Source organism: Anarrhichthys ocellatus, unplaced genomic scaffold, assembly GCF_004355925.1.
Source record: "Anarrhichthys ocellatus isolate YVR2014 unplaced genomic scaffold, GSC_Weel_1.0 scaffold14, whole genome shotgun sequence".
In the NCBI taxonomy this organism is placed as follows: Eukaryota; Metazoa; Chordata; class Actinopteri; order Perciformes; family Anarhichadidae; genus Anarrhichthys; species Anarrhichthys ocellatus.
The window spans coordinates 6,348,457-6,359,736 of NW_022280044.1; the positions used below are offsets into that span (position 1 = coordinate 6,348,457).

At 42.0% G+C, this 11,280-nt stretch overlaps 1 protein-coding gene across 2 annotated transcripts in view; it reads left to right on the plus strand.

Annotated features, from left to right (window-relative positions):
• LOC116387058 (ubiquitin-conjugating enzyme E2E 1) overlaps positions 1–11,274 on the plus strand; it is an 11,947-nt gene extending 673 nt beyond the window's left edge. For both annotated transcript variants that reach the window (XM_031853809.1, XM_031853810.1), the window contains exons 2-6: positions 722–892; positions 1,063–1,113; positions 10,078–10,210; positions 10,571–10,718; positions 11,135–11,274. In XM_031853809.1, the coding sequence (XP_031709669.1) occupies positions 729–892; positions 1,063–1,113; positions 10,078–10,210; positions 10,571–10,718; positions 11,135–11,232 (594 nt within the window). In that variant the 5' untranslated portion in view covers positions 722–728 and the 3' untranslated portion in view covers positions 11,233–11,274. The remainder of the gene's footprint in view (positions 1–721; positions 893–1,062; positions 1,114–10,077; positions 10,211–10,570; positions 10,719–11,134) is intronic.
• The last annotated feature ends 6 nt before the right edge of the window (positions 11,275–11,280 follow it).

Below are 11,280 nucleotides of genomic sequence, written 5' to 3' on the forward strand. Positions count from 1 at the left end.
ATATATATATATATATATATATATATATATATATATATATATATATAACGCCTGACTGCAAACATTCGCTGAGGTCTCTCGCGTTGTGAGAGAAGAAAACAGCTCCGCTGATAAGTTGATCAATAACATCCGGTACAGTGGCGATTGAAACTGCCTGGTTGTTAAAAACCGCGGCAGCGTTAATGGAGTCAGTGGTTGCACCGTGGGATTCGCACCTGCAGTCTTATAGTCACCACTAAATGTTTAGGTCTGGGCTGCAAGATTCCGTTTAAAAAAACCTTACATTTCAGAGTTCACGCGCTTACTGGCGGCTGTTGATACTTAATGCAACACGACGAGGGTCGGAGAGGAATATTTAGGGTGCTCTTGTTAAATTCGGAATACAGGTGTACCACCTGACACCTGTGCGTTTCAATAACACCAGAACCTAATTTAATCCCCACAACCCACTGCAGTAGACACAGACAGTGGGAGTAACTTCACATTTTATTGAATTTATTAAGGGTATTGGATGGATGCCGAATTCAGGAGTGCAACCTGAAGACTGTGTTAACATCTCAAGTGTTGCTCTAGTTATTCACCCTGAAGCAAGTCTCTGCAGTTGGATGTCAGATTTGTGAAGAAGCGTGGGGTTGGATGTGGAGTAAATATGTTGGAGGACAGAGGTGGTTTGGCATGTGTACCTCTCTAAATGCTGAGTGTTTCTGGTTCTTTTCCCCAGGCTCGGTATGTCGGATGAAGATTCCCGTGCCAGCAGCAGCTCTTCCTCCTCTTCATCGTCAACTCATCAGCATCAGCATCAGCAGCAGCAGGAAGTGAGCACCCCGAAGAAGCGAGAAAGCAAAGCCAGCATGAACAAGACCTCCAAACTCCTCTCGACCAGTGCTAAAAGGTAATGGAGATGTGTACCTCATAATGAGGAGAATGTGCTGCCAAGCAGCCTTCACTGGTGTCCGTCGGGCCTCCTCTGTCTTCCATCCAGGCGTGTCACTTTTGGATTTAAAGTATTTGCTCAGAGTTTATCTTTTGATGCGTGTATTTGATGCTTTTTTTGTTTTGCAGAATTCAGAAGGAACTGGCTGACATTACATTGGACCCACCACCAAACTGCAGGTGAGTGAATGATTTTAATGGAGAATGAATGTGCCATGAGGAACAGTGTGTGTGTGTGTGTGTGTGTGTGTGTGTGTGTGTGTGTGTGTCTTCTCTCAGTGCAGGTCTTTTTAAAGAGGACATTAAATGTGTTATGAGAAATGAATGCAAGTAGTTCTTCATGTTGGTGTCGGGTTGGAAAATCGTTTTCACTTTGCCATCTCGCATGCAGAGAAAATTACTCTTTTCTTTTTACTTTAACTTTTAAAATCTATACGCTATATGAAGGAATAACATGTAGACATCATTACATGTTACTCGTGTTATTTAATGTTATTTTCACGTGAAGCATAACGCTCATCGTCGATCAAAAGACCAAACGGGTCAGGACTTATTCAGTAGATGAGCAAGAGGTTCACCATTCCTTACCTTTCTATAGAAAGTTAAGTCTCTTTGTTGTTCATTGCTCTTTTCCCATTTCACTGGAATGTTGTTATTATTATTATTATTATTATTATTATTATTATTATTATTAGGGCTCGAGGTTTAAACCTGAATACTTTACTGTTACTGTCTGAAATAAGTATTGAAAACTACTGAACGCTGGCATGTAATGTTTGCTTTACTTCCTGATTTCAATCAAAATGTGGCCGAATTTAGTCGATTAATGCAAAGCTCTGGTACAGATACTTACTTACATTTCATATTTCAGATATTTGGCTTCTTTTCTTCAATTAAAAAAAGGAGATTTGTAGAAAACCCATGTTCATGCTTCTTAAATGAGGGTATCATAGAAAGTCACAATAACCGCATATCTTAACAACCTGTTGGAGGTGAATTGTTCAGTCGGTGATTATTGCTTTTTGCTGACTGTACATTTACTGAGCAGTAGCTAAATGGGGGTTGATTTTGTGAGTTGGCCAAAACAACAACAAACTCCTGGCTGTTCTTTGGTTAATGTGTCGGTACGCTGGAGTTTGTACTTTTTAAGTTTTGTCTGAGAAGACAGACCGCCCAGTATAACTTTTGATATTTGAAAAAGACAGACAGTGTGTCATGTCTTTCTGCTGCGATCAGCTGAGGTCAATCTATTCTATAAATGTATTGTCATTGATCTTATTATTATCTTATTATCTCGAGGTGACGACGGGTCTGTTGTTGGTTGACTGATTGCGTAACGGCGAGCTCATAACCACAGGTTGAGCAACCGAGATCCAAAACGAGCATTTAGAGGACGAAGCCGCGGCCATAGAGGAGCTCTGGGTTTGGTTCCACGCTCCTCAGTGTGTGTGTGTGTGTGTGTCATGAATCTCCTCTCAGAGGAGAATGTGCCCCCCCGAGCCCCCCCATGGATTAACTCCGAAACGCTGGGGCCGGCTGGAAGCTCTGATCGCTCGGTGAGAAAAGAGATTTGATGAATGCAGGATTGTTGACAAGAGATGTTGTGTTTACTTCAAGGAAGACGGAGAATATCCAGAGAATTTTGAGCCCGGTACAACAAAGAAACAGAACAACTATTCACCTTTGCGGTGCTCTTTTCTTTTTTTACAAACAGTCTGACTTTATATTCTCACTCAGATTAAAAGTTGCTGCACCACAGACAAAGATGTTGTTTTGACTGTAGATTAGATCAAACCGAGTCTGTCACAAGCGGCACAGATTCAAATAACAGAACCATTTTAACCGTATTTTACGATGGAATTAAATGATATCTTCACCAGTTGTGATGGGAATAAGTGATGGGAATACCAGACACTGGAGCTGTTTAGGTATTTCTGGGCAAGGCAAGTTTCAAGTCGGCTGATGGTCAAAACGACTTGTTTCGACGGGTGTGAAGTAACTTAAGCCTCGTTTCCATATCGCGGTACGACTCGACGCAACGCTCTTTTGGTACCGGCTCCTTTTCTCCGCCTGCAATGGCGTGGTTTTGCAGGCAGCCATTAAAGAAACATTTGGGTCGAGCGAATTAAAAAAAGGAATTGCGGTTGCTATTTAAAAATGGCGATATGTGCAAGGTGTCCCGTGTCACACTTGTGACCAATCAGTGTCTTAACTGCCCCTTTATGTATTTATTGGCTCAGCTCGCTTGGAACTCTCGACCAAAACAGTATGAGGTACCAGGTACTGTCCACAACCTTTGCCAATGGATGTTAAACGATGTCAATATTTGTTTTTCTTATATAACAGATGCTTAGCCACACATTAACAATTACATATCCAAGGTGTGTGGCCAGCCTGTCACCATCTTTGTCATTGTCCTGGACATTTTGCCAGGTCAAAACTTGAGTCTTGAACATATTTTGGTTGAAGCCGCAGCTGAAAGTAGTTCCCAACAAATGCACTAACTCCTTCTTTTTAAGTAACTTATGCCCAGCTATTTCAGGAAATTGCTGATCCTTAAAAAAAAAAAGTGAAACTGCATATTTCTATGAACCAATGGGCTCGAGGCCGAGTGCAGCAGACTGGGTCGTGAAGTATTAACATGTTGGTTTTGGTCTTTTCATCCCATTTCTTGACTAATAAGAGAAACGTCTTATTCCATCAGTAAATCTTCCAAAGAAGGAAAAGCTTCAGAGTTGAGATAAATGACCTCAAACATGCGTGATGAGTGCTTCATCTCTCCATCTCACCCGCAGCGTGGAGAAAAGCCTCATTTCTTCATTTTGTTTCTGTTCCACTCGGTAGAACAAACACTCTATTCAGCACCATGTGCAGAAAGGGGATTTTTATTTTTAGTGGATTTTTGCTTCTTTCTGCTTCATTTGGCAGAGAATCTACTCATTAAGTGTGTGAATGGAGCCGGACAGCTACGCCTTGCAGATGCCGTTTAATGGATTACACATCGATGAGTCAGTCGGTTGACGTCTCATTTCTCTGGGAGGGTTGTTTCGGGCCTCCTCGCTCTTAAAGAAGGGACACTGACGGATGAAGAAAAGACTTATCCTGACTAGTGTCTATCTCCAGCGCCCCGCTCGTAGCAAACTTTGTTTTATAAGCGCTATGAGGCCGAGGCTTTCATCTGTCATTCATCAAAATCTAATTATACTCCACACGGGGAATGCCGTGCGGGACCTCTTCTTCTTCTTTTTTTTGCTCCCTCGTTGCCGCTGAAGTGTGAACTGCAGACATCACAGGCCTCCCGCCCTCCCTCCCTCCTGCCCCGTGTTGCTTTCATTCACCATGTTTTATTCCTTTTTTCCCGTCGACCAGCTACTCTATTTATTGCTCTCTTCCTGACACTTAATTCTCTCTATCTTTCACTCCACCTTGTGTCCTCTCCCGCTGCACTTCGCCATTTCTCTTCAGATCTTGCCCTCGGGTGTCGAGGCGGATTCCTGACATTCCGGTTCGGGGCTCATGACAGCTAAGGAAAGTTATAAGCTGTCTACAGTACGGCCATTATCACTAAGTAGGGGTAGACAGTTATGATGTTTAAAGACTGTTTATTGATATGTTTTTTTTCTAGCTGGAACCATGTGAAAGTCACTTATTTTGTTAGCTTTCCGAGAGTCTGACAGGCCTGCATGTGATCCCCTCCCGGTACAGCCGCTGATGTTAGCAGCGTTTTTTCTTCATACACACACCTCCGCAGTGTGCAGTCGGCTTCATGTTTGAGATTGCTGAGGTTTTTCCCCAGCAGCTTCTTCATATCTATAAAAAGCCTCCTCCCCGGAGAGGAAGTGTCTGGTCCGTACAAACCGTTGTTACTTCACAAAGTCGCTGTTCCGGGGAGTTTCCCCTCTGCGTGCCGGGCCGTAGTTGGGCAGCAAGAGGAAGTGGATGTTTCATTTCAGGTTTGTCAGCTACAGGTAGTACGAGTATCAAATGACAGAGCTCTAATTTTGTGTTGCTACAGACCCAATGATTAATATTCAGTTGGTCCATTTGTGTCATCATACTGTAGTGCTGGACTTATTGTATGTATGGAAGTCATTTTTATAGATGAAGTATAGAAGTGGACCAAGGCAGCTGCCTTGCGGTACACCACACTTTACAAGATGTGAAAAGGAAAATCCCCCATTCATGAACGCTGACTGCATTCCCAGTTTAGTGCCATTTCTTGGAAACCATAATGTATGACATTTCTCTCTAAATGAATGAATGAAGCCTGAACTATATTACCCGTGTTCGCCTGTCCTAGACACTAGCCGTAGCGGTAGAATGTCTCATTTTGTGTTGATGAGTAAAATCATTATTCTCCATGTAATGCTGGATTTGCTTACTCGGTATTGTTTCCACCAGCTTACCAATTGCCTGGGGAATGCTTAAAGGGTTGCTTATTATCTTTAGGAATGTGACAAAGTTTAGCATGCTTCTAAGTCTTGGAGTTTTGCTATTTGCTAAACGGCTAATTAAAGTAGTTTGTTGCATACAAAGTCACAGCCAGTGCTTCCAACAAATGAACTCTTTAGCAGGGTCTACCCTTCACAATATTATCATCATCAGACTGAACAATAGTCTTCATAGAACTTAACATATTAACTTTAGTAACAAAGTATTCTGCTAGATGGTTTGCCATGTCGGGAGAAGTGGTGTATATCATTTTAATCTAACTTTTTTGTGATTATTTGTGTTGCTTACATGTCAATCTCGAGTCTTTCAAAGACATTTCTTATTGAACTGAAAATGAACTTACGGCAATATAACTTGACCAGGTTTTTGCACAAAAACAAACTCCTTAAAGACATCGAAGAAAGTTGCATTATCTGATGCGCATCCAACTTTAAACATTCATCTTTAAGTGAACTTTTTGTTTTACGTGTGTGAAGATGTGCCTGCTGTGATGTGTAACACGTGTAATTGTTGTAAATATAATATTTGATAAATGGCATTCTGTGCCCCTGTATTTATTCCTATTGGAAGGAGTTTCTTACTAATGTCATGATATGGATGTCATCCGTTTAATTATAAGTCTAATCTTTCTTTAAGACAGAGTGCATCAGACTGGAATCTGACTCTTTTTGTTTGGAGGAATACAAACGCCAGCGTATGATATTCATCCTGCACTGTCCTCATAAAGCTCTGAAGGAACATTTGCAGGCTGATTGCCATTGTATTAAATTGGCGGGGTGGGTGTCGGGTGCCGTCGCTTGGAGTCTCCTCTGCACTCTTTGTGAAGTGGAGTCATTATATTGTCTCAGTCGGGCAGCTTATTACAGTGTTTCTCTCTGTCATCACAACACAATACGAGCAGATAGCGGTGATTGAAAACGAAGCCCAGTGTGTATATTAAGGGCTGCGCTGAAGAGATGAGACTCACGTCGCTTTGGTTTGTGAGTAAAAGGCCTCGTTAAACAATACAAAGAGATTAATTTAAGCGAAAGGAGCAATTACAAGAGCTCAGTACAGAAGGAGGAATACCGAGAGAATAGATTCACCAGGATTTCAGAGGCTTTTACACTGAAAGTCAAATCAATTTAGTTAAGAAAGCAATATATAGTATATCCCCTTGGTGTTTGTTTTGGCTTATGTACTTATTTGATCAAAACTGTAATAAGTACAAAGAAATATAAAATATGTTTATTTGTCTGCAGCGGTAACAACCCCCGACACAGGTGTTCTTTGCTGGGTGTAAATTAGGATACAGTACTTTAATTTGATTAGTGCAATCAAATCTTCCTTTACTTTCTGCTATTACTACCACACATAAAAGATGCTCTATTCATTTTTGTAACACTGTTCTGCAAATATCCTTGTGTTTAACACTCACCGGATTCTGTCCACAGAAAAACTCCGGAGGGCTTTTATTTTGAAATGGAAACGGGGAGTGTTTGTGAGTTCAAGATAGATATGAACTGTTTTTCATGTGTGAGACATGTTCTACAGATACAAAACTGTGATAATGTTGCTGGTACGATGTCTACACTGTCAAAAGATCATTGTTCACGCTCTATTTTTTTTGCTGTGACCAGCAAATCTCTAGATGCAGCCGAGCCACGCCGCTCGGGCGTAGCTTCTCTAACCGTCTAACATACAAAATACAAAATTAAAACCATAAATTAGCTTAGCGCACTAGAAACGTTGATATTGCTTGTGAGAAAAATCTACATTTATTTTAACCCTCGTGCGTTCTGTCGGCTTACTGAACATATTCATCTTCTGTTCTTCTGCTGCAGGAGTCGGTTTTTTTGGGGGGAAACTCGCTGTGTGCCTGTTTGAAAGGTTAAAGTCTTTGAAAAGAATGAATCAGCTGAAATGTCAGCACTCTTCTTGCAGTGCGCGTGTACACAGAGGTGGCAGAAGAAGCCTCCACCCCCCCCGATATTGAAGTGAATGACAACAGTGATAGTATGGCTTATTACAGCCGCACACAAAGAACTGGGACGCCTTTGTGTGCGACGGAGGAAGCCCGGCCGCTCTCTGTGGCTCGCCTGCGAGTGTGAGAGGCCTCTTGTTGTTGTCAGGCGAAAAGAAACCTGTCGGGTTGATTCAGAGGGAAATGATACAATATCTGTTCTTGGCACAGCAGCGGGTCTGGACTTGAGGTCTTGTGGTGCGACCGGTATATTAGCAGGGCTCCCTTACTGGAACGCTGGTAACACCATTTAAATGAAACGTGTGGTACACGTGGTATGTTTTATACCAAGCTGGTGCTGCACATTTGGATATCCCTCGTGGTTTTTATACAGAATTTGAATATTCTGATATTGTGTGAGCACTAATAGAAATAGAAGACTGTCCCATTGGTCAATGGTAATGTCCCGGGTAGACCATTGGCTTCATGCCAACACACACACACACACACACAGTACGTCCAGTGTAGTAAGACTGACCTTTTTTAGTGTTTTGCATTATGTGACCTGGAAATACATTTATATTCTCCATGAATTATCTTCATATATTTCAGTGGTTCACAAACTGGGGGTCAACATGAAGCTGAGCGGTGCGCACAGTCCATCTTCAACCACTAAGTTCACTTCCTGTGACAACAAATAAAGTAGTCTGTTGGCAGAAAACTGGTATTTAGCTTACGGTGTTCTCCAAGTGCTCCTTTTATGATAATGATATGTTTTGAATTCCTCCCTTTTTTTATTGTTTTATTAGCCGATAAGTATCACTCTGCACAGTGTTTGCATGGAGTGTTGGAGCTATGTAGTGTAGTTTATAACAGCATGCTGGACTAAAGCAGTATTATATGAAGAAAATATGAAATGTGTGATCACAGTATGAGAGGCAATCAAAACGAAGTGTTTAAAGTGCGTGTGAAAATGAAAAAGATTGTCTTTTATGAATTGATATTGACTAAATATAGAGCTAGAAAACCCAAATGATATTGTGTGTTGTGTAGTTTCCTATTCTGGAAAAAAATTCACCAACAAAAAAAAAACACTTTTATAAAGCAATAATTTAGCTTCTCTACTGGGCCTCCTGTAGCTGCTTTCAAATACAAAAAAATAATAATAATTTAGACTGTCCCGAAGTCATATTTTACATGTTGTGCTTTACTTTTTTTATTGTCATCTATAGTGGTTGTTAGCATAGAAACACACTTCAACAGAATGGGTTTTATTTCGATATTTGCTGTGATTGATTTATAGATGTAGGTTGTCTTTGTGTCAGCTGGAGACGGTAGAGTGAGAGATGTGGCCTTGATCACTTGGTCTCTAACAAGACGCCATGAAGGTGAGTGTTCGTGACAGAGCCAGCTTTATTAATCTGAGCTGTTGTGGTCTCTTGTTTACTGCTGAAGTTCATATGACAGTAACGAGGGGTTTTCTGACGTTTACCAGCGCTGCAAAGCTATAAGAGCAGTTTTAAAGACCGTAAAAACAGCGAGTCGGCGGCCTGAAGCCCGGACTGGTTTATGAAGGTTTAGATTACCGACTGTGCGTCTGTACGTTTTCCTCCTCTTGTGGATTTGTCTCGGCTCTCCCTCTCAGTCGTGGAGTGTCTGTTTCAGAACATTATTGCCTGACATTTAGCTCCTCTGTCGCACACAGAGGCTGCTGATAATTTATTATTCTGGATAATTGCTGTGTTTTGTGTTTGTTTGTTCCAAACGTTCCTCTTATTTCTATTTCCCGTTGCTGTACGCTGTGTTTTGCCTGTACCATTTTCCCACAAAAAGGAGTCTTTCATTTGCATCCAACAAACGAGCTTTTAAGAAGGCCGGCTTATCATTTCAAAATGAAAGTGGGGTTCGGAGCGCTTCATCAAGCAGTCAATTATGTGAAAGTATCTCCGCCATTTAAAAACGCTCACAGACGCTGCTGTTGAATCAAGGCTCTGGTGAAGCGGCTGTAGTCGTCAGCCCTTCCACGCCTCAGCGTCGTCTCCACAGAGAAGTGAAGGCGTGTTGATCTTTTCTTGTTTTTTTATCACTTCCCACTGTGTTGGCATAATGACTCATATGGGCACTTTATTGTTTTAATGAATTACCAATAAGACATCATAGATTGGAATAGAGTCCTGACTGCAGAACGTTAGAAAGATGGTAATTATTTAGTCATTTTGCAGATGTTGAGTGCAACAGTGGAACATGGAAGATAAACAGTGAAAGGTTAAACGTATACTCCTCAGGTGAAGGCTATATGTTTGAAACCGTGATCCTAAAGTGGAGGCAGTGGGGGAAATTCTCGGGGGTTTTGGAACAATTGACATTTAGACTCTCTTTAGTCCTTTTCAAAATAACACAATTTAATGATCACCTACTGAGCTGAACCTATAGTTCTCATTCAACATGCATAATATCATTTGACATACAGATGCTTTGATTCATCACTTGTGTGTTAAATGTCTTGTACAGTACAGTGGTTTGATTTTTGGCCATTGCGCTCTTACTTTCAGACTAAAGCATTGATGGTTCAGCTTTTTTTTGACTTGCAAGTCTTTTCTCTACAACTTGAGACTTAAAAACAGCTGTGCTGGAGAGCTCAGTGGAGTCGCTTCTGTTGAACAAATGCAGCAACTAGACTCGCAGCCCCACAATCGCATCACCAGCGTACTGTTCCATCAAGAATAAATGTTGTGTGTGTGTGCCGACAGTGCCGGCCCCAAAGGAGACAACATCTATGAGTGGAGGTCGACCATCCTGGGCCCTCCGGGCTCCGCGTACGAGGGGGGGGTGTTCTTCCTGGACATCGCCTTCACACCAGACTACCCCTTCAAACCACCCAAGGTGAACTGCGAATGGTTGTTGCCTTTTCTTGTCTGTAAACCCATGGCACAGTTGGCTCTGTGTTGAAAGAGGTGTCATTCTCATGTTTCCCACTAGAGGGCACCGTTGTGCTTTGCAGTGCCGCTGAATGAAATCATCGGCTCCTGTTTCTAATCTGAATTCCTCAGGCCTCTCTATTGTATCGGATCATTCTCCCTCTTTTGAGGAGGATCTGTCACAACGTCTGCTCAGTGGGCTTGGAGTTAAATTAGACTATTCAGATGAGGTCTGGAGTGAACCTTCATAATATGGTTCTGTGTGTCACAAAGTGTACAAAGCTGCGGAATACAGACTCGTGTTTTCTCCTTGGTCCGTGTCCAGGTGACGTTCCGTACGAGGATCTACCACTGCAACATCAACAGTCAGGGGGTGATCTGTCTGGACATCCTGAAGGACAACTGGAGTCCCGCCCTCACCATCTCCAAGGTCCTCCTGTCCATCTGCTCCCTGCTCACTGACTGCAACCCGGGTGAGAGCTGCAACACACACACACACACACACACAAGCTTTGTTGGACTTACAAAATCAGCTGACGACTGTTGTTTTGTGCCAATATTTAATCTTTTTATATTCAAAATTAAATTAACATTTGAAAGTGTAACAGCTTTGAGAATACAAGCAAGGCAAAAATATCTGAAAAAAGCATCCATTTAAATACAGGGTACTATTCCTAAAAGTAATAAAATAATAAATGCATAACATGAAGTCAAAAGTAATTTTTGGTTGCAAATACATACATCTTCGTCGACTAAGACCAAAATGGCCGATTAGTCGACTAATTGACGAAGAGGTGGGCAGCCCTAGTTTTTAGCTATTTTTCCTGCACAAACAGCTGTTATTGTGGATAGAACATAGATGTGTTATATTCTGTTCATCCGTTCACAGCTGACCCTCTGGTTGGAAGCATCGCCACACAGTACACAACAAACAGACCTGAACACGACAGGATAGCCAAACAGTGGACCAAACGCTACGCCACATAGTCTGCAGAGGAGCTGCTGGCTGGACCACTCGGAGATGTGGGGAGGGGG